Source organism: Ipomoea triloba, chromosome 14, assembly GCF_003576645.1.
Source record: "Ipomoea triloba cultivar NCNSP0323 chromosome 14, ASM357664v1".
In the NCBI taxonomy this organism is placed as follows: Eukaryota; Viridiplantae; Streptophyta; class Magnoliopsida; order Solanales; family Convolvulaceae; genus Ipomoea; species Ipomoea triloba.
Window position 1 is genome coordinate 14,691,890 of NC_044929.1, and position 27,075 is coordinate 14,718,964.

At 32.8% G+C, this 27,075-nt stretch overlaps 2 protein-coding genes and 1 non-coding gene across 3 annotated transcripts; 1 reads left to right on the forward strand and 2 right to left on the reverse strand.

Annotated features, from left to right (window-relative positions):
- Positions 1-7,148: 7,148 nt before the first annotated feature.
- Positions 7,149-7,231, reverse strand: TRNAL-UAA. Its single transcript has one exon. It is a non-coding gene; the product is annotated as a tRNA-Leu (tRNA).
- A 4,408-nt stretch (positions 7,232-11,639) lies between these two features.
- On the forward strand, positions 11,640-15,348 carry LOC116004423 (dicarboxylate transporter 1, chloroplastic-like). The gene is made up of 3 exons (XM_031244470.1): positions 11,640-13,016; positions 13,943-14,164; positions 14,695-15,348. Exons 1-3 carry the CDS (start codon positions 11,928-11,930, stop codon positions 15,055-15,057), a joined length of 1,674 nt encoding a protein of 557 aa, XP_031100330.1. The 5' UTR covers positions 11,640-11,927; the 3' UTR covers positions 15,058-15,348.
- Positions 15,349-16,151: 803 nt separating this feature from the next.
- LOC116004424 (40S ribosomal protein S9-2-like) lies at positions 16,152-18,488 on the reverse strand. The gene is made up of 3 exons (XM_031244471.1): positions 18,344-18,488; positions 17,298-17,679; positions 16,152-16,520 (listed from the first exon to the last, which is right to left on the reverse strand). The coding sequence occupies exons 1-3, from the start codon at positions 18,369-18,371 to the stop codon at positions 16,337-16,339; spliced, it is 594 nt and encodes a 197-aa protein (XP_031100331.1). The 5' UTR covers positions 18,372-18,488; the 3' UTR covers positions 16,152-16,336.
- Between the last annotated feature and the right edge of the window lie 8,587 nt (positions 18,489-27,075).

Below are 27,075 nucleotides of genomic sequence, written 5' to 3' on the forward strand. Positions count from 1 at the left end.
GGTCCACAATGCATTGTGGACCGCGGTCCACGATATAAGAACTCCTGGTAGTATGCATTACACATTTACAAGGATTCAAATTTCAAAACCCTATGGCGGCGGCTAATTTAATTGGCTATTTAAATCTTTGATTTCTTTCCTTACCAAAATTCAAATTGCTAAGCTTATATATTATATGTACACAAATCTCACAACTAACCTAGTTAGGTAGTAGGCAATTTTTTAATTGATGCAAGACGAAAGCAATAGCACGAAAACAAATACGTAATTGACACAGTAGACGATAGACTGCATACGCACTCAAAATTCTTCAATTCTTATTGATTATTCAAATTCTTTAATTCTCTTAACAGGTAATTAAAATTATTAAATATTTCAAAATTCTTATTTATTATTTTATTTATATAACTTAATAATTCTGATTTTAGAACAATATATTCATGAATTTGTTTCTTGATTAATTATTTATTCATGGAGTTTCTAAATAAATTCTTATTTTTCTTAGGATTTTATAATTATGTCTTCTAGAAAATATTCATATGGGTTTAAGAAGTGTAAGAAGAAAAGAAGAATTGAGCAACTAACTCAATCTCAAAAGGGAGCTTTTGAAAAGTTCGTTATAAAAGAAACTCAAATAGATGTGCAAAAAGATGATGTCCAGGAAAATTTGTTAGATGTTAATATTCCTTTAGAAGATCAAGATGATTGTGAGATTGGAAAAATTTAAATGAGTGTGCACAATGATGATAGGTGTCATTGTGACAATGAAAATAATAAGAATATTGATAGTTGTTTAGATGATGTTGGTCACAATGATAAACTATTTTTCGCTTTTATTTGACATATATGATCCAATAAATTGGGATACCCTTAATTCAAAATTAATAGATATTCTTGTGAAAGATGATCCTAAATGAAATTTAGATGTATTTTTTATACAATATTTATATTTTGAATTTTTGACATAACTTTTTAAATAACTATTATTTATATATAAAAATTACTTGAAAAAATGGACCCAATTTAAGATATTACTCAGGACCCAATTTTTATTGAAACGGTCCTGATTGTGTTACTATGCTTGCCCAATTAAACTTTTGTTTCAATTGGCTATGCTAAACAATAAAAAAAATAAAAAAATAAAAAAAGGCAAAAACTTGTGTGAGACCGTCTCACCGTGAGACGGATCGGGTCGGGTCGGGTCATGAGGTAAATGTAACACTTATACGCACAAATGTCATACTTATATGCTCAAATGTAATACTAATTAGGAATAAAAATTTTGTTACTTACAGGGGTAAATGTAATACTTTTATGGGAAAATATAATACTTTTACATTTCGATTTAAAAGTATTACATTTTTCCTCAAAAGTATTATATTTTCCCTTATAAGTAAGGAAAAATTGTCAACATTACTTTTTAGGAAAAATGTAACACTTTTTCTCTTATAAGTAACAAAAATTGTATTCCTAGTTAGTATTATATTTGAGCATATAAGTATAACATTTGCACATATAAGTGTGACATTTGCATGGTGCTTCGACCCGACCTGACCCGTCTCACGAATAAGGATCCGTGAGACGGTCTCACACAAGTGTTATTGGCATGGCCAAACACACAACCCAATTTTATAAAAATAAATTAAAAAGGTTAAATTTTGTTTTCTTTCATTCAATTTTTAGAAATTTGTTAGTTCATTTGGATCAAGAGATGGAGGGCCAAACAACAAAAATATGAGTTTTTCTTGGCCAATAGTCAAACGTTACCATAGTTATACAGTCGACTATAGTCCAAAACATTGTCATTTCTTTTAATGAAAAGAAACAGTAGTCGTTACGCTTAACTAATCTCGTATTTATGATGTGCTCATAATAAAATGAAACTACAATGCATTTAAAATGAAATTGAATAACAGGTTTCATATATTGAATGTATATTGCCAAATGAAATTGTAGTTGAGTTAGAATGATACTTTAGTTGTGTTATAATAAAACTATAGTGTGTATAAAATGAAACTAAATAACATGTCTCACATATTAAGTGTATATTGCGAAACGAAACTGTAGTTAAATTAGAATGATACTTTAGTTGTGTTTTAATGAAACTACAATGTGTATAAAATGAAATTGAATAACAAGTCTCACATATTGAGTGTATATTGTCAAATTAAAATTGTTGTTGGATTAGAATAATACTTTAGTGGAGCTATAATGAAACCACAGTCTGTATAAAATAAAATTGAATAACATGTCTCACATATTTGAGCGTATATGGTCCAATAAAATCGTAATTGAATTAGAATTATACTTTAGTGGTGTATGTTGTCATTAAATTAAACTATAGTGTATAAAATAAAATTCAATAACAGATATCACATATTTAGTGTATATTGTCAAATGAAATTGTAGTTGAATTAAAATAATACTTTAATTGTGTTGTAATGAAACTACACTGTAAATAAACTACAATTGAATGCGTCATAAAAAACAAGATTAATTGGACGTAATGGGTGTCATTTCTTTTCATTAAAAGAAATGACACCGTTTTGAATCATGACGATAGTAAAATTGCCCAAACTTTAAAAAAAAAATGGCTAAAGTGCCATTCCGCACCATGAACTATATTGGATTACTCATGCCGCACCTTGAACTTCTATAACGTCTATTTCGATACACAAATCATTAATTTTTTTTCATCTAGCATTTTTCACAAGTTACCAGGTTACTATGATGACATGACACAGGTAATTAGCTTATGTGGATCTTCTTTTTAAGTCAACCCAAAATTTTTAAGTAAACCCCAAAAATCAACGTCTCACGCTGCCCCTCCCCCTATGCCTTCAGTCGGACCAGTGCTCACTAGACCAAATCACCACAGCACCTCCATAATCCACTGCTCCTCCCCTCCCTTGCAGCAGCGTGCGTCGAGCCCATCGACAACCTGCCTAGGGGTGATCGCGGTCGTTCCGATTTCGAACCGCCGGTTCATGGTTCCAAGGTTACATAAACCAGAACTGGAACCTTATATAAAGGTTCCGGTTCCGATTCAACCGGAATTTTTTTTTTTAGTATATATAATTATATATATAATATGTTTTGTTATTATTATAAAAACCATATTATAAATTTTTTTAATTATTATTTTGGCTACTGCGTACTGGCAGTAGCTAAATATATATTTTTTGTATATATAATATGTTTTGTATATATTTAGCTACTGTCAGTAGCTAAATGCCTAAATATAAAAAAAAAATTTATTATTATTTTACTGTTCCGGTACTGGTTGTTGGGCTGGAAAAGGTTTAGAAGAAAACAAAAAAAAAATCAAAAAAAAAAGAAGAAAAAAAAGTCCAAGTCAACATAGATTACCTATAACTTGTAGGTAACCTATAAAAATTGCTAGATGAAAAAAAAATTAATGGTTTGTGTATCAAAATAGACCTTATGAAAGTTCAAGGTGCGGCATAAATAATCCAATATAGTTCATGGTGTGGGATGACACTTTAGCCTTTTTTTTAAAAAAAAATTTTGCAATTTATTTAGTTCATTAAGGTCGAGCTGATGAGAAATAATAAAAATTATCTTAAACTTGTGTAAGACCGTCTCACGTGTCCTAATCCGTGAGACATGTTGGATCTTTGATTAATGGGGTCAAAGATATGACACATTAATCAAATATTTGACTTGTGTTACAGATTAAGACCCGTGAGATGATCTCACACAAGTGTTACCTATAAAAATTTAAGCTTAGTCTAACTCATAGTCCAAATTTGTTTAAAAATAAATTAAGGTTTTTTTTTTCCAATTTTATTAATTCATTTGGGTTGGGATGGGTTAGTCGAACTTAACCCGTCCCCCAATTTTTTTAAAATAATTTTTATATATTTTATAAGAAATAATTTTGTAATAGATTTATATTAGGTTTTATAAAATGAACAAAGCATAAAATACTAGCTTTTTATTTTTGTATCATGAAAATAACATTAAAATGATTTTTTTAAAACTTTTAGTCAACCCTAAAAAATTAAAATATTATCTATGAATTATGAAATGACTCATTTTCTATAAATCTATACTATTAATAAAAAGTTAAAAACAATATCCTCAACTTTAAATTCCCGCCCAAAACACTCTTATACTGTTAAGGTTTGCGTAATATTGTAAAATATGGTAATAAAATTATATTCATAAGACAATTGTAAATTATAATATAGTAATACAATTCCTAACAAAATATATTCTTACCTACGTTCCCATTCGTAATACAATTCTAGATTAAAATTACTAATCGTAATAATACAGTACATATATTTCCCTGTAATGCAATCTATACTATTAATAAAAACAATATCCTCAACTTTAACTTCCCACCTAAAACACTCCTATACTGGTAAGGTTTGCGTAATCTATACTATTAATAAAAACAATATCATCAACTTTAACTTCCCGCCCAAAACACTCCTATATTGTTAAGGTTTGCGTAATATTGTAAAATATGGTAATAAAATTCCTATTCATAAGACAGTTGTAAATTATAATATAGTAATACAATTCCTAACAAAATATATTTTTACCTACGTTCCTATTCGTAATACAATTCTAGATTAAAATTACTAATTGTAATAATACATTACATATATTTCCCTGCAATGCAATCTATATCTATATTATTAATAAAAACAATATCCTCAACTTTAACTTCCCGCCTAAAACACTCCTATACTGTTAAGGTTTGTGTAATCTATACAATTAATAAAAACAATATCATCAACTTTAACTTCCCGCCCAAAACACTCCTATATTGTTAAGGTTTGCGTAATATTGTAAAATATGGTAATATAATTCCTATTCGTAAGACAATTGTAAATTATAATATAGTAATACAATTCCTAACAAAATATACTCTTACCTACGTTCTTATTCGTAATACAATTCTAGATTAAAATTACTAATCGTAATAATACAGTACATATATTTCCCTGCAATGCAATCTATACTATTAATAAAAACAATATCCTCAACTTTAACTTCCCGCCTAAAATACTCCTATACTGTTAAGGTTTGAGTAATATTGTAAAATATGGTTAAAAAAATCATGTCGAATGGTTGCTGTTAAGAAAATTTGGCATAACTCAACCCGCAAAGTTCTTTCTGGGATTTGGTTTGCACCCCCTGCGCGCGAGAGAGAGCCTCTATGCTATACAATTCAATAAGCTTTAGAAAAACTATTGTATAAGTAGTTGTGCAAACCCACTTCCCAAATCAATGTTGGACAAAAGCTACTTCAAAGCTTTTTCTCTCCCTTTTTCTAACTCAAATGAGTCAACTTTGAGAACCAATTTCTCATTCACCCGTTATCCTTTTTGAGCGTCAATATATCAAACTTTTCGTCTATTGTACATGGCTTTTTCTTGAGACACCCGTCCTGATAGCCTGAAAGTGTTAATTAGTTCTAGATGATGGAGGACAAGATTATGTTGCTACTACCAATGTTGTTTACAAATAGGTTTTTAATAATGTGTAAATACAACCAGTGATATTATGTTTTTTTCTAAGATGGCAAAATTGCAATGTATCTACACAAAAATATATCTTCCATACACATGAGTTAGAATAGCAATTGAATACTATAACTGAGTTACTAGAGAACNTGTAAATTATAATATAGTAATACAATTCCTAACAAAATATATTTTTACCTACGTTCCTATTCGTAATACAATTCTAGATTAAAATTACTAATTGTAATAATACATTACATATATTTCCCTGCAATGCAATCTATATCTATATTATTAATAAAAACAATATCCTCAACTTTAACTTCCCGCCTAAAACACTCCTATACTGTTAAGGTTTGTGTAATCTATACAATTAATAAAAACAATATCATCAACTTTAACTTCCCGCCCAAAACACTCCTATATTGTTAAGGTTTGCGTAATATTGTAAAATATGGTAATATAATTCCTATTCGTAAGACAATTGTAAATTATAATATAGTAATACAATTCCTAACAAAATATACTCTTACCTACGTTCTTATTCGTAATACAATTCTAGATTAAAATTACTAATCGTAATAATACAGTACATATATTTCCCTGCAATGCAATCTATACTATTAATAAAAACAATATCCTCAACTTTAACTTCCCGCCTAAAATACTCCTATACTGTTAAGGTTTGAGTAATATTGTAAAATATGGTTAAAAAAATCATGTCGAATGGTTGCTGTTAAGAAAATTTGGCATAACTCAACCCGCAAAGTTCTTTCTGGGATTTGGTTTGCACCCCCTGCGCGCGAGAGAGAGCCTCTATGCTATACAATTCAATAAGCTTTAGAAAAACTATTGTATAAGTAGTTGTGCAAACCCACTTCCCAAATCAATGTTGGACAAAAGCTACTTCAAAGCTTTTTCTCTCCCTTTTTCTAACTCAAATGAGTCAACTTTGAGAACCAATTTCTCATTCACCCGTTATCCTTTTTGAGCGTCAATATATCAAACTTTTCGTCTATTGTACATGGCTTTTTCTTGAGACACCCGTCCTGATAGCCTGAAAGTGTTAATTAGTTCTAGATGATGGAGGACAAGATTATGTTGCTACTACCAATGTTGTTTACAAATAGGTTTTTAATAATGTGTAAATACAACCAGTGATATTATGTTTTTTTCTAAGATGGCAAAATTGCAATGTATCTACACAAAAATATATCTTCCATACACATGAGTTAGAATAGCAATTGAATACTATAACTGAGTTACTAGAGAACGAGCATATTTGCCTAATTTATAAAAATCATAAACAATGATATATAAAATCTCTAAAGTTCCAGCACCGCATGCATACATCTACAAATTAGCTATTAATTAAACAATTATTTGTTAGAATTCAAACAAGGATAGCATCAAAAAACATAATCGATCCAAAACATATATTCAATTGCACTATATAATATTTGATGTTATAATTTATATAATTATATATCGATCCAAATATTCTTAATATACTATAACAAATCCATTCCGTGCATCGCACGTGTGAAAATACTAGTTAATATAACACCATCATATATAAATGGTCTGTGTTTGCATTAAAATAAAATTTTTAAAACATAACTTGTGCTTCTCTTTTCACAAGGAAAATGCTGGCTATGGGGTTCGAACCCATGCGCACTTTTATGCAGAAGATCTTAAGTCTTCCCCCTTAACCTCTCGGGCAAACCAGCAATTATTTATAAGTTGTGTTTGTTAAACTGTAAACTTTAAAACGTTGTTTCCGCTAATAAGATGGGCACTAGAGTTCAATGCGTTCGGTAACAGTTCTTTTTAGAGGCGTTAAAATGAACTTAGAATGTCGGACTAGTCCGTCTCACCCTAAAAAAAGAACGGGGTGGGCTTTGATTTTTACGGCAGGCCAGCAATGACCCACCTAGTATGTGTATGTTACTAATATTTGTGTGTGTGCGCGCGCGCGTATTTGTGCGCGTGTGTGTATGTATGTATGTACTAGTTTTTCACGTGCATTGCGCGGATGAGATAATGCCCAATATTTATTTTTAAATAAGTATTTCAAAGTATATCAGCTCAAGATTATATAGGTGATGCTCATTCATATGTAATTGAATGTTGAATTTGTTTATTTTAATCGTAATTCAAAGTTTATGAATACAAGATAATATATGAGAGATTGATTATAATTGTCACTAAAATAAATGTTTGCAATTTTGTAAAAACGCTAATTTAAAGTAGACCCGAATACTTCTCAAAAAAAAAAAAAGTAGACCCAAATATACATTGATCCGACCCAAATCGAAAGTGGACCTCACATATATTTGTACCACAAAATAGCCACTAGAATAATGTCATTTTATGCTATTTTTTCCAACACTTATTTGTCCAAAGAATATCAATGCTCTACGGTCAACCAACAATCACTCAAGTGCTTATTCCATTACTCCCAGATGAATTTTTCTCTAATATAGTTATACTTACTGAATATTAAAATATAAGTGTACCTTGATAAGCCGTTAATTAACATATAAATATGCTTTAATTGTACTAATTTCTAAGTGAATATTGTGTGTTTGTGCAAGAAATAAGTGTATTTTAGGTATTTACGGCTCAACCATTGAAAACCGTGACCTAGGCATGAGGAAGCGTAAAATGAAGACGAATCGAGATGAATTCAAGGCACAAATGGGTCAAGAATGAAGAGTCAAAATCATAGCAAAGTTCAACGGAGAATTGCAGCGTGACACCGTGGTTAGCTTTCAGATGGTCTGTGTCACGCTACAGGTCACGCCGTGACCCACAGCGTGACCAGCCACCATCTGAAAGTGGCCTGTGTGGTCACGATGAAGGTTACGCCGTGATCTCCATCGTGACCTACAGGTCACTTTGCGGATTCAAGGCGTCACGCTACAGGTCACGCCGTGACGCGCAACGTGACGGCCAAGAATCTGCGAGGCTTAAGTCTGGTCACGATGAAGGTCACGCCGTGACCTCCATCCTGACCATGCATCCTGAAGGTAGTTTTTTTGGTGCAAATGTCATAGTATAAATAGGATTAGGCTTTATTTTAAATCTATCTTTCAAATTTTCTAAGTCTTCCTTAGGGTTTCTCTCTACAAACACTTTAGATTATCCATCTATTGTAATTCCATTAAATTTGAAGATGATTTAGAGAATAACTATCCATTGTAATTATCAATTTCACTACAATTTCATATTCAGACATGATTTATTCATTCAAGTAAGAGTTCAACTTCTTCTTTCAATTCTTAAATTTCTTTTGCATTTAACTTCATTGCCTATTATTCCAATTGTTTTAGTTTATAATTTCATTATGATTTGTTAAATACTTTAGGGATTTAAATTGAATTGCCTTGTATGAATGCTTACATGAATTAAATTGCTTAGTCTAGGTTTTTCATTGTCTTTAGAATTACTATGATTGTGATATTTGGGAATTACTTGACTCTTGTTTGATTATGTTCCAATTATGCAAGAGATGTTTGGAATTGGAGTTTCACCTATGAGAATAGGGATTCACCATAGCCAATCCTTTCACAATTCTAACTTGCCCTTGAGAAAGGGAAGTTGGAAGGGATTATGCACACAATGTATTTTTTATTAAATGCCTCACCTAGTCTAATTGTTATGAGAATGGGATTAGAACTTTGGTGGTAGCCAATGTCCATGAGAGTGGCATTGGCATTGAATCGATTCCCTCACTTCATTGTTTAGCATTGTTTATCTTAGAACCTTAGAACATTATAGAAGCATTTGTGCATTGCTATTTGATTTAAATCTTCCTCTTTATTATTGTTTATTTCTAAATTCAATTACTTGTTTTTATCATTATCTCATGCAATCAAATATATCAATTCGGTTAGCTTTCAAACACTTTATGATGTTGTACTTGACCCCTTGCTACTCAAATCCTTCATAGTCATTCCTAGATGACGACACTCACTAAATTAAACCACTAAAAATACAACTTGCATACCTCAAGATCTTGTAGTAACTGACCAACAAGTAATTAAATTAACGATTATAATGCAATGCAGATTATCTACATATTGCATTTATACACTTATTTTAGAACATTGAATTTTTGTGATATTTGTTGCATACAAGGAAGATTTATACTATAGTTTATTTATCGATTCTTATGTGTTATAAATCATAATAATATCATAAAAATGCATACTTTGATGAAATATGAAGCATGAATGGTCTATCAATCAATGGTTATGGACATCGCATTTCAACAGTTTGGATGTGCATCGTTCCAAAAAGCCATACACTCCATTTGCCTGATGCCAGTATGATGATTTGAATTTTGAAAGTAGAGAAACAAGCTTGAAACATGCTTATATGTTTGAATGGTCTTACCTCAAAATTAACTACCCACTATCACACAATGCTTTATGTTGTATGTTAGACTCAAGTTTACTAACTTCTCACAATAGTCAGAGACTTGCTTTATATGTATGAAATATTGACAGAAAAAATTAGGATTTAGATGTGAGTTTACTTATATATAATTGTGAATCTGAAACATTTTGAAATTTAGTGATTGGTAAAATCAATATATTTTACAGTTTGACTATCAAAACTAATTTTATGGAAAAAACCACAGAATATATACATGTAGATCATAAAATTAAAATTTCAATGTCAATACCGTTATAACTCAATGTTTTGATTACATTAAAAGTGATTTTTTAAAAAGTTCAAGCTCAAGATATGACACGCTTGATGAATCGCAGCTGGAAGGTCAGTGATCCACTCACCGAATTTATATGTCGTTGATCAAATTAATCAGTACATGTGCGGCATGAATATTGCAAAAGGATGAACATATTTAAGTTGTAACTCCTTGTGTAAGGCAGAACCAGACGGTGAAAATCTATTAGAAGTACACACTCCTAAATTCTTAAATGGTTTGAGATTGTATAATTTTCTCAATAATCCATTGTCATTAAAAGTCGGTGCACCTGTTATGTTATTGCGGAAGATAGACCATTCCCTTGGTCTTTATAACGGTACGCGACTCATCATGACAAGATTGGCAGATCACATTGTTGAAGCAAGAATAGTTAATGGGACACATGAAGGAACCAAAATTCTTATCCCTCGAATGTCTCTCACTCCTTCTGATACGAGATTACCCTTCAAGTTCCAGCATAAATAATTATCATTGATACTTGCATATGACATGACTATCAACAAAAGCTAGGGTCGAACACTAACTCACGTTGGGTTATTACTTAAAAAGCCAGTCTTTAATCACGGTTAATTGTACGTGGCTTTCTCCCGAGTCACCCATCCTGAAGGCCTAAAAGTGTTAGTTCTAGACGAGAATGGACAAGATTGTATTGCTACTACCAATGTCGTCTACAAAGAGGTTTCAATAATGTGTAAATACAACCAGTGATATTATGTTTTTTCCAAGATGGAAAAATTGCTATATATCTACACAAAAATATATCTTCCATATATATGAATTAGAATAACAATTGATTTTTATAACTGAGTTATTAGAGAATGAGCATATTTGCCCAATTTATAAAAATCCTAAACAATGATATATAAAATCTCTAAAGTTCCAGCACCGCATGTGTATATCTACACATTAGCTATTAATTAAGTAATTATTTGCTCGAATTCAAACAAGAATAATATCAGAAAACATAATCTATCCAAAACATATTTTCAATTGCACTGTATAATATTTGATGTTATAATTTATATAATTATATATCGATCCAAATATTCTTAATATATTATACGGAGTAACAGATTCATTCCGTGCATTGCACGGGTGAAAATACTAGTTATTGTTTAAAAAAATAATTTTCAAATTTGCAAACAAACCTTGAAATACAAACTTTAATAAGTCAACTCATTAATAAATTTAGATGCCAAATCTAAAAAAATAGTATGTTATTATTATTATTATTTTTTTGAAAATTGTAGTGACATAAGCCAACACTTATAACAATTGATTATGAGCAAAAATCAAATTTGATGATTGTGACTTGAGGCGAGTCTAAATTAATTTCTTATTGATTTAAAAACAAAAAATGATGTTTAAAATTGAATCACTGTTGCTGTGTGTAGAGTGAAGCATCTTTTGAGGTGCTTGGTAGACGGTGGGTGAGCTGGCGCATCTTAGCATTGATCACACCGCCAATTTCTTCAGCTGACGGACTTCACCGAATCCGTGACGGAGTTAACTATGCCAAGCACTTCTCTACCGTCCGATCAATTTCCCAACGGCCCAGATCTATCCTCTTCCCTTTCCCCTGCTTTTCTTTCTTACTTTCCCATTTCACTATTTCTTCTTTGAATAATTGAATCCGTCTGAGTTCGCATTTCTCTCTCTCTCGCTCAGATCTCTCCGCCGTGGGGAAGATGGCGTCATTAGCCCTCACCTCCGCCGTGAGCCTCCGTCTCCGGCCACTCCCCGGTGACAAGCCTCGTCTCTGTTCTGCTCGATCGCGGGAATTCAGATTCAAATCCGACGAAACTAAAGTTTTGCTCACTCCCTCGCTCAAATGCTGTGATCCGCGCCGCCGCCTGCAGCACCACGTCGTGAAGGCGGCGGCGGCGGGTTCATCCGGGTCGGCGGCGGTCCCGGCAGCTCCGAAGCAGCAGCAGGAGGCGCAGCCTTGGCAGGGTGCGGCGATTAAGCCACTAATTGCTTCGATCGCCACCGGAGTCGTGCTCTGGCTTGTTCCGCAACCAGCTGGAGTTTCGCGGAATGCGTGGCAGCTGCTGTCGATTTTCCTCGCCACCATTGTGGGGATCATCACCCAGCCGCTTCCCCTGGGCGCCGTGGCGTTGATGGGGCTCGGCGCGTGCGTGTTGACCAAAACCCTCACTTTCGCCGCCGCGTTCTCCGCCTTCGGGGATCCCATCCCCTGGCTAATCGCACTCGCGTTTTTCTTCGCACGTGGGTTCATTAAAACGGGGCTGGGGAATAGAATCGCGTATCAGTTCGTTTCCTTGTTCGGTAGCTCTTCTTTAGGACTAGGTTACAGTTTAGTGTTCAGTGAAGCTCTATTAGCGCCTGCGATTCCCTCTGTTTCCGCTAGGGCCGGAGGCATTTTCTTGCCGCTGGTGAAGTCTCTTTGTGTGGCTTGTGGCAGCAATGCGGGTGATGGAACGGAGAACAAGCTGGGATCGTGGCTGATGTTGACTTGTTTCCAGACATCGGTGATTTCCTCATCCATGTTCTTGACGGCAATGGCTGCCAATCCTTTGAGCGCCAATTTGACTTCAACCACCATTGGTCAGACAATTGGGTGGATGGATTGGGCTAAAGCTGCCATTGTGCCTGGTTTGGTGTCTTTGGTTGTTGTGCCATTGCTGTTGTACATTATCTATCCGCCAACAGTGAAGAGTAGTCCCGATGCACCTAAGCTTGCGAGGGAGAAATTGGAGAAGATGGGACCAATGTCAAAGAATGAGATCATTATGGCCGGAACTCTGCTACTTACGGTAAACATTTCTTTCTATCTTCTAAACTTTTACTTACATTCCCGTCCTAATTGCTGATTGGCTGCTTGTCTTGCTTTGTTTGTTTTGATTGATTTATATTTCTTTAATGTGTCCAACTGTAAGTAAAATGAATGGATTTTACATGATAAATATGCAAAGTGTCAGAATTGGAATTTGAATAGTTCATATTTAAGGATCAATACGGAGTAAGTTCCAATTGATGCCGGGTGATAGAATCAACTTGGAACATAGTACAACGGAATTGTATTTGATCCTCTATGTAGACTTGGTGTTTTCAATATATGTGTTTTGCCTGCCTGGTTTTTCAAATTAAAGTATGGAATGGAAAGGTCTGATTGGTAAGATGGCTCAAAAGTTATTGATGCGTATCTGATATTCATGTAACGAGCTTAGAACTAAGAAAACAAAGCTACTCTGGAGTATGGAGATTTCTCAAGCCTATGTAAAGCCATATGGGCTATAATACACAGTATGATATAACCACCTATTTGAGGTAATTAGCATTTAATCAGCATAGTCTGTAGAGGTCATGGTACATTATCCATGTCTAGAGGATTGTAGAGATTTGTAATGTCATGTCATAGGGTCAAGTTTCTGCTTTTACATCTTTCCTGAAAGATTCAAGAGTTCAACTGGTCAAGCTGTTTTTACAATGGTGAATGTTAGGTTTATTTTGATCTAATCTCTCTTTTGGATTTGCTTTATAATAAAGCCAATTTGATTTTAAAATTTTCCATTCAAGTTTCTTTGCAATTTCTATTTTTTGTTAACGTTGGACAATTTCCACTCTGTTATTATGCTTTTTGAACCATGAAGCTAAATCCTTCCTCATTTTGTACCACTGTAGATGTACCTTCAATTTTTTTTGTTTTTTATTTTTTTTTTTCCTTTCTGCCTTGTTTCAGGTGGGACTCTGGGTTTTTGGTAGTAAGTTAAATGTTGATGCTGTTACTGCTGCAATTCTTGGATTATCTGTCCTTCTTGTGACTGGAGTTGTCACATGGAAGGAATGCTTAGCCGAAGCAGTTGCTTGGGATACCCTGACTTGGTTTGCTGCACTCATTGCAATGGCGGGTTATCTAAACAAATATGGCCTTATTTCATGGTTTAGTGAGACTGTCGTTAAGGTTTGTTTTCTATGATTTCTTCTTCTAGACTACAGTTGCACAACCTTTTAGCTTATTCTGCTCTTTTGATAAATTGTTATGTCCATTTGCTGATCTGTTTTATTGGTCCTCGTGATACTTTCACTAACAAAATAATCCATGTTTCCTTACTATTTTATTCTTTTCTAGTATCATCCGTTTCACACTTTCACATGCATATTTGTTTTTCTTGTGTGAGTTTGTATGTAAACATTTAGGACCAAGTCTAAACTTTTATACTGTTGTGTTAGTATAAATTGTTTTTAAATTATGAATATTACCGTTCTGTTTTATATTCTGAGTCATTGTTGATCTCATGATGTTTCCAGAACCACCACCTATTTATATTTCCTATTGTCTTAGCTGGACTTGTATTGAAATGACAAATTGACAGTGGTTTAAATTGCATATCTGCATCTACTTTTGAAAACTTAGCACCACATGGTTGGCCTGGGATAGGATAGGAATTTACTCATTGTCCATTGCAAATGATTTATTCTTTGTATTTGCAGGTTGTTGGGGGATTAGGCCTTTCATGGCAACTGTCTTTCGGCATTTTAGTTCTTCTCTACTTCTACTCTCACTACTTCTTTGCTAGTGGAGCTGCTCACATTGGAGCCATGTTCACAGCATTCTTGTCAGTAGCTAGCGCTCTAGGTACCCCGCCATACTTGGGAGCCTTGGTACTCGCCTTCCTCTCTAACATCATGGGTGGCATCACTCACTATGGTATAGGATCAGCACCCGTGTTCTATGGTGCAAACTACGTTCCACTTGCAAAATGGTGGGGCTATGGGTTCTTGATCTCTGTCGTTAATATCATTATCTGGCTTGGAGTGGGAGGAATTTGGTGGAAGGCGATCGGATTGTGGTAGAGCTAGGTGCAGCCAGCTTGGTAGCATGATATGTTCAACCTATTTTTGGTGGTTATTCAAGATTGAGGATGTTTTGGTGACCCATTGTTTGTTCCTCAATAGTTTTCATTATTATTTACCCAAGGAATAATACTTTGATGGACGGACACATCATATCATATCATATCTTATAGTTGAGGATGGTATACACAGCAGCATTAGGTTCATTGATAGTTGAAGCTCAGGCTTGAGGCTTGTATGATTACAAATTTTGATCATGAAATTCATAGTGGATCTAAAATTTTTGCTCAATTTTGCCGCGTTTATTTTAAAGAAAGCTTGTTTATGAGTTTGTTTTGAAGTGCTACTTGGGGGCAAACTATTATGTGGACTCGGGTTCAAGATACAATTTATATACTGAATGTACACAACTAAATGTTCACAATTTACCTACTGAATGTTCATAATTCTGAATTGTGAACCTTTAGTATTTAAGAGTTAATTCCATTTTTAGTCTAAAATTTATAGGTAGCAGTCCACTTTTAGTCATTTTTTATTAGAACATTCACTTATGAACATTTCGGATTTCAATTATGAATATTTTTTTTTAAAAAATAAACATAAAAATATAGCGGATTTAACTATTGCTACTTGGGTAGCGTTGGATTTTTGGGGTTATGAAAAATGCAGTGGATGAAGAAGTTTTTATAACAAAGCTAAGGTAGTATTTAGCTTTGTTAATAAGCATGTGATGTGATCATGGATGAGCTTAAGATTCAATGAACAAAAGATGGGAAATGTGATGCCGTTGGGACTTGTCTTGAAATTTTTTTTCTTGCAATTATGCTCACAAAACTCAATAAATGAAGTCAATTTTATGCAATTGACCCCCATTTTTTATACTATTTTCAAATTACCCCTTCCCTAAATATTTCTTCCTTGCCCACAATTTCTCATTTCATGCAATTCAGAATATGCTTTTTTTTTTTATATTTATTACATTAATAAAGAATGAATGCCCTTCTAAGTTTTTCACATATTCAGCTAATTGTCTTACTGCCTTAAGATTAATCAAATAGTGAAAAAGTGACTAGGGTTATGAAAATGAAGAGCACTGAGGAAAAGTTCTGAAAGGATATTTAAAAGTTAAAGTAACAAGTAACATAAATAGAAAGTGAAAACAAAAAGAGAAAAATTCCAAGCTAAGCCTCTCCACTTGGAGGTAGTGTAATAAAAATCCAAAACAGAATGTAAGAAGAATTCATTCTTTTGTTTTTCATTAGCAACAAAAGCACCTCACTCACTCTTCATCCTCTTCATCTCCATCGCCGCCAGCAGCCTTCTTGGCAGCTGCCTTCTGGTTCTTTCTCTTCACCCTACCAGGGCGACCGCCACCAAAAGGACTGGACAGTGAGAAATCAATGTGCTTTTGAGAGTCCACTCTGACCATGAAGGAGGGAACGTTCACAACCTGCCTTCCCACCCTGAAGTACAAAAAAAAAAAAAAGACTTGAATACCATGGCTAAATGTCCCGAATGCCTAAATTTCAATTTGACTGCACACCATCATAGAATCTATCTTCCCACACAACTGAATTGAAGCAATAAAAACACATGTACAGAGTCAGAAATTTATAGAATAACCAGATTATATCTTCCTTGTGATGAATGGAGGGGGATAAAGAGACAACAAACAGATACTTTGCTATAGATGTCCTACAAAATGTGCAAAGGAATGCAATCATCTTTCCTAGGTTTTCTTTTCTTTTTAAGCTATATCAAGGTAGGGAATGAAGAGTGAAGAAAGAGGTATTCATAGTTAAAACCTTTAAAAATATAATTATAAAGAATTACACAAGAATTAAAGGCATGTTTGGTTCATTAAATGAAAACAGAGGAATTGGAATGAAGGAATTGAAAAGGAATATATCCATGGTTTGGTTGGCAGAAAGGAATATAAAGCACTAAAATACTCCAGAGTTTGGTGGGTTACGAATGGAAAACGAACAGCTAATAAAATTATCTAAATACCCTTGAATGAATTGGTGGCATATGACCCCATGGCAATCTCTGGCTTGCAATCATTCACTGGCCAGGAATGATAGATGACAGTGGTCATAACTGACAGTTAACTACTTCATTCACAAATGCTTTGGTTGCACAGACAACTTTATGTTTCATCACCAATGGATTGTAGAGGTCAAGCCAGAAAGAAAGCAAGACCTAAACTAGAACTATAAATCATATAAAAAGTGGCATACCTGATGTGCTTTTGCCTAATGAGCACCCTAGCATGATGGATTGACTTTGCCATGCCAGCCTTGAACACAAGAGTTTGGAGACGGCGCTCAAGGAAGTTCTCCACAGTTAGGGCAAGGACATAATCAAGCTTGTTCTGACTCTCATCAAGCAAGCCATACCTGTTCATCCTTCTCAAAAGAGCATCACCCTCAAAAATACGCCTTGGGTCCTTCTCATCGAGTGTAAGAAGCATTCTTGCGTTATTCCTGATACGGCTCAATGCATACTGAACCCTCCAGAGTTCCCTCTTGCACCTAAGTCCATACTCACCAACAAGCTTCAACTCAGCATCCAATCGCTCTTTCTCATATGGCCTACGGGGCTTCTTAAATGTCTTCCCATCTACATTCAATATAGCACATAGTATTAACAGAGTCTTATAAAGAACAAACTGATAAAGAGCACATTTTAGTTATCATCTGGAACAACTACAGTCTAAAGACGAAATTTTGTGTAGCCTGTATTAGTTCAATACAAGAGTCTGGCTAAAAGTTGTTAAAGTTCATGTACAGAACAAAACATAGTCTCAGTTTGCATCAACTGGAATGGATTAAACAAAAATTTCTAAAGCCTAGCACCTTACTAGACACACCAAGATGATATACAGCATAGATCCACACTGAAATGCTTATTCTATCATTACATTCATTAGGAGATACCCAGATTACACATAACAAGCTTTCGATCCAAAACACTGAAAATCTAAGATAATTGATAAGAAAAAATCCTATAGTTCCATTGAAGACTGCAATTATAACAAACTTGAACTACAATGCACTGACCAGAGGCCAGAGATTACCAAGTTACCAAGATTAAACGAACTGAGCCAACCACTTGCCCGTACAATTAAAAATTATGCATCAAAATAGATATCAATTCATACACATAGAGGCATACATGAATATATCAACGAAAAACGTGTATATAGACACAAAAATGTAGGGACACCTGTGGGGAAAAGGAGGATAAAAAATTAAAAATAAAAAATAAAAATTGAGAAACATACAGTTCCGGTAAAAGGAGACGTGCACCATTTTGGGCCGCCGGCGGTGGGATTCTCAGTTCGGCGATCAACCTGAAATCCGGAGCTGAGAGTGGCCACTAGGGTTTTGAGTAATGGAAGCGCATTCCTTATGTAATACTCCGTAGAAGACAACAGCCCTAGTGGGCTTATGTTGAGTTATGATGTTTGGGCCAACATTATAAATTATGGGCCCAATGATTCTATTATCAAGCTCTGTTGGATCGCGGAGAATCATTATTGCATGGACCATGGTCCACACAGCTGTTTGGACCAAAAATAAAAAAACACATTATTTCTGTATTGAAGGTACATTATTTTTATACTATAGGTATATTATTTTAGGGTACATTATTTTTGTACTAAAGGTACATTATTTTATACATACTGTCAAATAATGTACCTACAGTACAAAAATAATGTACCTTCGGTACAAAAATAATGTACTTTTTATTTTTGGTCCACACAGCTGTGTGGACCATGGTCCATGCAATAATTTGCCAAGTTCAAGAGGCAAATTATTTATTGTGTGGACCATGGTCCACATAGTGATATATGAATCATAACAAAAGGTACATTTTTAATGTACTAAATGCACATTATTTGTGTGCTAAATGTACATTATACAATACAGTGTACATTTTTAATATATTAAAAGTACATTATATTTATATTGAATGTACATAATTTGATAGTATAGTCCATACAGTTGTGTGGACCATGGTCCACACAATAATGATTGATTTACATACTAAATGTTTACAATTTACATACTGAATATTCACAATTTACATATTGAATGTTCGCAATTTAAATTGTGAACATTCAATATGTAAATTATGAACATTCAGTATATAAATTGTGTATTTTGACATGGGTTCACCTTGCAAGATGAACCCGGATCCATGACATAAATGTCGAAGTTATGATGTATGAAAATTCTCAATTGCATTCCATAATTATATTTTGGAAAAAGTGTCAAATACTATTGAACTTTACACACTGTGCAATTGAATCATTGAACAAAAAAAATGTGCAATTGGACCACTAAAAATAAAAAATTGTACAAATAACATATTTTACAGGTTACTTCCAAGTTTTCCTTAAATATGATGCCACAATGTGAAATTATATATTAAAAATTATTTTAATTATTATTTTTAAAAATTAAAAGAAATGGGAGGGTTTCTTCTTCTTTCATACAGTGTTAAAGTTGTTGCTATTTTATACTTCCGTTTCATCTGTGAATCACTTGTACTATTAAATCAAACCTGAAGAGATAAAACCAGCTGATATTTCAGGAAATTAAAGTGCAATTGCCATTTTTAAGTATCAAAGCAAGGTAAAATTCATATTAGCAGTAAAACAATCTATACTAAAATCTTCCTATTCCATTTTCCCGCCCAAATTTTTGTAGTCCATTAATTAAATATTTTATTGGTCAAATAATTAATAAAGCTTATTTGATAAGAAAATGTAAAATGAAAAATGAAAATTAACTAATATTTTTTTTTGAGTACTACTCACTGTCTCAACCTACTGAAGCACAAAGAGTCAACAATTGTTGTCCATTAAGGCTCGAACCTACTCCTATCATCCATGTGGACACTAAATCACAAGGTCTTTGACAGAAATTAACTAATATATATTAATTAGTTATAATATTTCTATATTCACGTGTCAATATCTAAAAAACATAATAAATGTGAATGAATGTTATACCCCTAATTTATGTCCGTTTTTTCCATTAAGTTCTTTTGTACATTATGCTATAAAAGTTGTACTACATAATATTTTGGACAAATATACCTCTACCGTTATAACTTCCGTTATCTTTTCCACTATTGTTACTATGCACATGCATCCATCATATATTTTCTTATCTTCTTCAATAATAATAATAATATAGTATATGTTAGTTATTTTTTAAAATATAAATATCCAATTTATAAAAATATTTTACATTATTATTATTATTATTTACTATATTAAAATTTAATAAATTTAAAATTTTAATATAGAATACTAATATTGGGCACCTATTTTTTGCGCATTGCGCATAAGAAAAACTAGTACTATTAATAAAGTAAAATGTTCCTTTCAACTTTCCCGCACAAACTAATATTATTAATTAATTGGTAAAAAAATAATAGCGTTTAATTGGTAACAAAATTTTATTTATCAAATTTTGAAAATAATTAAGCCATTATAATTGTGAGAATAATGGAAACAAATTTTGCGTAATTTTATAAGAAAAAATAATTTATTAATTATTATTTACACCAATAATAATAATTCGAATACTTATCTATACTTCTATATCTATACTACTATTATTAAAACTAAAATCATCCTTTGTAAAATTTTCGCCCAAACAATAATAAAGATAAAATGGAAAAGAAAAATCGATATTACTAATTGATTGAAAATATAAAAAGATCCGGAAAAGGAAATGAAAATTAGGCAAATTAAAAAAGGAAAAGGATATTACTAATTTACCGAATATTATTTAAAAACTTAAAAAAATTTAATTACACTCTCTTTTGGAAACTTTAAATTATTTAAACTTTAAAAAATTAATTAAACATGGGTTGCTAAATTTGTCCTAAATTTATATGCGACAATCCACTTCTAGTCATTGAAGTGCAAATCAAGGCATTCAAGCGCAATGTTCAACCATAGTCCATAGTCCATAACATTAAGTCATAAGGTTTACTCAATAAACACCTCCCAACAATATCTACGGCTTCACTCGTCACTAAACTTTAACAAATTTTTATTAATCTTAATCTAAAATATTGTCAAAAAAAAATCATCCATACATATTTAAATGGTTAACATTTACCAATTATCTAGATATTATCTACACTTATAATAAGAGCCAATAATGTTAGACCCTTAACTGGAACTAAAAAAATGTTGGTATAATAGTCTGCTATAACATATTGTACTTTGTATTCTTCTTATTGTGCAACCTCCAATGAAATTCCTAATATATCATAATCTTTTATAATTTTACCAAATTTTTCCGTTAAATATAACGGAAGTTTAACATTAAATTCTTTAGGCAATTTGTTTATTTATTGCAGTTTTCAAACAAATTGGCAATATTCTATAATACAATTCTGTATAGATTCCTAACTTAAAATTAGAATATTGAAGTCTTAATAAGAGTCTATAATACAATTTTGTATAGATTCCTAACTAAACTATTATTCTACTCAAAACAACAGTATATAACCCCCCCCCTTCTCACTGGTATTCACCCAAAACTAAACCTAACATATTCTGCAAGACACCATCTATACTTGACATTCTATAGGTATGATTGTCAAAATATTATCATGCTAATTCTATTATTTGTATTCGTACTCATAATGATTACAGTTTGTTTAAAAAAATCAATGATGGTATACTCATTAATTAGTATAACTTCAATATCGTTTATGTAAATATATCTATTGTATAATATATTCTTTTATACTTGTATCCTTGTATGTAATGTTGTGGTTCTCATTATATTCCTCCATAATCTACACATTTTAGTTACTCATAACCCCCTAATCTATGGTTTTTGAATTCATGTTGTGGTTCCCATCCATTATATTATTTCATAACATCCTTTATGAACATATTTTTCATGACACAAGGATATTAGTAATGACAAATGCAGTAAAGTTAATTGATATTGACATACAAAATGTGGGCTAGAGTTGTACAGTTCATGTCATTAAGAAAAACGAACCAAACAACGCTATTGAAACGCCTGAGAAAAAGTATATGCTCATCGTACTTGAGGATGAAACAGTAAGTAAATCGTAAAATTTTTCTCCCTTTATTATTATTATTATTATTATTATTATTATTATTATTACTACTACCTCCGTCCCATTTTGTTTGTCTGATTCGGTTAACAAGGCTTGACTGAAGTTATTTTTAATTCAATTTTTCATAATATTAAGTTTAGTATTAGTATATAAAATTTATATATTTAGAAACTACATTAAAAGTACTATTAAACACAAAAAATAAAATTTAAAAATAATTAAAAATTACTAAAGAAAATAAACAATGAAGAAAGAGTTGGTTTGACCAATGAATAGTAATAGTATATATAAAATTTATATATTTAGAAACTACATTAAAAGTACTATATATAAAATTTATATATTTAGAAACTACATTAAAAGTACTATTAAACACAAAAAATAAAATTTAAAAATAATTAAAAGTACTATTAAACACAAAAAATAAAATTTAAAAATAATTAAAAATTACTAAAGAAAATAAACAATGAAGAAAGAGTTGGTTTGACCAATGAGTAGTAAACAAGACAGGTAAAATGGGACAGAGATTATTATTATTATTATTATTATTATGATTATTATTATTATTATCATTATCATTATCATTATCATTATCATTATCATTATGAAGATGCTCTCATTCACCACCAACATCATTGTAAATGCTATATCTAAATGCAAGAAACTCGGGTTCAATCAATAGTGATTGATAATGATATTGGAATTTATGATATTACTTTACAAACCAACAAATGGTACATCATCTCAAATGTCATTGTCAAACCAGTCTGGACGAACTATAAATTACTTGATCACAAATACAAATACACATGGATTTTAAATGGTCGGACCGGTGTCCAAACAAGTGACAATGATGACACGGCATTTGCTCCCATGTAAGTGGTTTATTTGTTTCTACTTTAGTTGTAATTTAGCTATTTACAATTTCATTATGTTATATTAAAATATATAAGCATCGAGACTATTTCTTTGATTTTTATTAATTTGGCATTTTTTTCTCTCCCATTATTATACGACTACTTTAACTAATTAAGGAACACTAATTTAAAAATACGCATTGGGCATTGGTTTAATCGCGCAACGTGCGTTTGATAACTAGTTTTAAAGTAATAAAAAGCAATCAGATAAACATAATAATTAGATATGATTTGATCATATCAATTATATTTATTTACAAATTGCTCGAAATGATGCAAAATTAATTTATATATTTAAATTAAAATATTTTTTTAAGCAAATTATTATAATTTTCAAATTATTTATACCTGTTGTCATTCCCAATCATGTCCATGTCAATTCCTTCAAACGTCTTACGTCTTTCTATTAATAATCTATGGAAAATATGTAACATTTGCATTATAAATTTGATAAAATAAGAAGGACATGGTGACAATGAACACACTCGATGCATTTCAATTTGATTTTCATTTTCTATAGTTTTTAGTTTGACAAACAACAAGTTAAAAAAATATTTATTTCTTAACTTTAACGAATTAATGGTAAGATGATTTTTTATTATTTTCAAACTTAAAATGGAATTCTATTCAAAGTCGTACCGAAATAACGCCACTGTTAAATAAAACTAATGTTCGCTCAAATATGAGAGGACAAAAAAAGATGTACTAATAATATTAAAGTAATAATACAGCCTCTTTAACATTGGGTTGCTGTGGTGTAGTGGTTATCATGTTTGTTTTACACATTGAAGGTCCTCAGTTCAATCCTGGGCAACAATTGTTGGGATTAGGACGTTTTATGTTGGTGGGAGAAAGATTACTTTTTTGGCTGATGCAAAATCTTTTGATTTTCTTCGATTTGATGATTGTGATTTAATTAAGAGTTGGTTTTCTTCGATTTGATGATTGTGATTTAATTAAGAGTTAAAATACTAACGTTTAGTTAAGAGTTAAAATACTAACGGTATTAAGGCTTGGTTTGGCTGATGGAGTTAAAATACTAACGGTATTAAGGCTTGGTTTGGCTGATGCAAAATCTTTTGATTGAGTATTAAGGCTTGGTTTGGCTGATGCAAAATCTTTTGATTGAGTTAAAATACTAACGGTATTAAGGCTTGGTTTGGCTGATGGAGTTAAAATACTAACGGTATTAAGGCTTGGTTTGGCTGATGCAAAATCTTTTGATTGAGTTAAAATACTAACGGTATTAAGGCTTGGTTTGGCTGATGCAAAATCTTTTGATTGAGTTAAAATACTAACGGTATTAAGGCTTGGTTTGGCTGATGCAAAATCTTTTGATTTTCTTCGATTTGATGATTGTGATTTAATTAAGAGTTGATTTTCTTCGATTTGATGATTGTGATTTAATTAAGAGTTAAAATACTAACGTTTAGTTAAGAGTTAAAATACTAACGGTATTAAGGCTTAGCTCTCAGAAAACATGAAGGCAAAAGTAAGGAGAAAGGTATCAATAAGGTGACTATTTGGCATAAGGACTAAGGTGACTATTTCGCAGTTACCAACTTTCAAAGTTATGTGGATGGATGCTTCTGCATCAAAAGTGAAAATGCACAATGGCTTAGAGGTTTTGCTTGTAACAATTGCACAGAATGTGGATGGATGCTTTTTGAATCTACCAATTTCCAAAGGTAATAAATTTTAGTAAACTTCGTTTAAGTAAGATCAATGTGATAATTTTCTATGTTAGATACAGAAAAATTAGTTTATTTTATTATCATTCTGCAATGCGTAATGTGCTTTCACATTTTTTGTTGAAGAGAATGTGCTTTCACATTATTTGCATATTGTTGGTTTTATGACTTCTGGGTAGTCAAAGACAGGCCAACACTACCTGTTAGAATAGCGAGAATATAGGAAATATGTAGGAAAATATAATGAGAGAATATAGGTATTGTATTGCTCAGAATTGCTTGTCCCCTTTTCTCCATGTGTGGAGGGTCTATTTATACATATTTTGGGCCTAGAGCCCTATAAGGAATAAGAATCCTGGACCGCCTCATATTGGGAGTCCCTGTTAAATTATAACTAATAAGCCCTAATCTTGCTAATATTACAAGTGCTAAGTCCAATCCTTATCGAACTCTTATGTAGCTTTGTGTTGATGGTCCTTCTTGGGTTCTTGATCCAATTGCTTTCTTGGGCCGGTCCATGTAGTCCATGCCTAGTGTATTATCCATCATCTAGTCCCCCACTTTCTTGAGACTTTGTGGATACGAAGTCTCTATAAAGTATACTTGCTCTCTTGGGCCGGTCTATGTAGCCCAGGCCTAGTGTATTATCCATCATCCAGTCCTCCACTTTCTTGGGATTTTGTGAATACAAAGTCTCGGGAAAGTATAATTGTGCTTTTTTGTTTCGATCAATCTGTAAATAGATTTTTTTTTCATTGCCTAGTGAGTATGCGTTTCTTCCACACGGTGGTGGGAATATGGTGTTGTGGTTTTGTATTGTGGTGAGTGGATATGTGAAGTGTGTGTGGTAAAACGAAGAGTCAAGACTCCCCGAGTATCGTGTCTCTCAAGGATGACGAATGGGAATCGAATGGGTGTGATGGCATCTAAGAAGTTGAAGGAAAAGAGTTACGGGAATGGCTAGGAGTTGGATTCATTGGTATGAGGGGAAGGTTAATAAAAGGTTGTGTAAAATAAAGAAAAGTAAAGTGGAGATTGGGGCTTTAGGCTTTTCCATGTGGTTTATCTTTGGTTGGTTTCATGAATGCAAGTTGTGGAATAGACTAGGGAGTTCATGGCACACTACCAAGTGGCGTCACACTTTGGACTCCCACATCCTCATTCGGTTGGGGCATTTCATCGAACACTTTGTCTACCACTCCTCTCGGATCTTGTTCTTTCGAACTAAGAGCGGAGATGTGGGTGAGTGAGTCTCGTGGGTGGCCGCTATCGCGCGCACACTCACTTCCTTTGGGTTTGCTACCTAATGTGGCCACAAAAGGCACAAAGCATAAAGAACATCATCCACACAAGTTCAACATCCAACAAGCAAGCAATTCACAAATTAGAGCTATAATATTAAACATCCACATAGATCTACCATGGGGCCACCAATCCCCTTTCTAATCTACTCTATCATAATAAGAAACAAGAAAAGGGAAAGGGAATTCAAAGAAACAAGTATTGAATTAGAAATTAAGGAGAATGGTTACCACCCTTTGGAAAAGGGGATCTTACAACCTTGATCTTGAATCCCAATCTTCCTTCTTGCCCTTGATCTATTCTATCTATGAATGAAAGGAATTTTCCCCCAAGAGGGGAGAAAACCCTCTAGATCTCACTATCCTATTCTACCAATTTTCTGATCTACAAAACTCTCCTAGGTTTTGGACAAAAGGGATTTATATAGGTGACAAAGAAAAGGAACAATTTTCCCAAAATAACCCTGGGCCCGACCACGCCTGCTCACACGCGTGTGAGTGGCGTGGAGGCTCTCTGGAATAATTCCACGCCCAGCCACACGCGTGTGAGGCTGCGTGGGGCGTTACTGCATGTAGGCTTGTTCATCTTTTTGCTCCATTTTAGCTTCAAATCCCTCTCCAACCTGTGAAATGCTTCAAAATTTCTTTCTAGAAATGTTGTTAGAGGAAACTGATCGCATTTGAGCTGAAATGGATGCAATTGTTGTAATTGGATGCCAAAACGATGTGATTTTAATCTAATAAAGACCCCTTATAAGTGCTATTCTTGGTGCTTATCAAACTTTCCACACTTAAACCTTGCTTGTCCTCAAGCAAGCATACTTTTCTAAGCCACACTTAAACTTTCCACACTTCTCTCATGGTTAATTTGATCAAGTGATGTGTGGATGTTCAGAATTGAGCGGGTGAAATCCCCTACACTATCTACCAAGATTGCTAAACTCGTGCCAACCAAATGTAAGAAATATGCTAAGGAGGTTA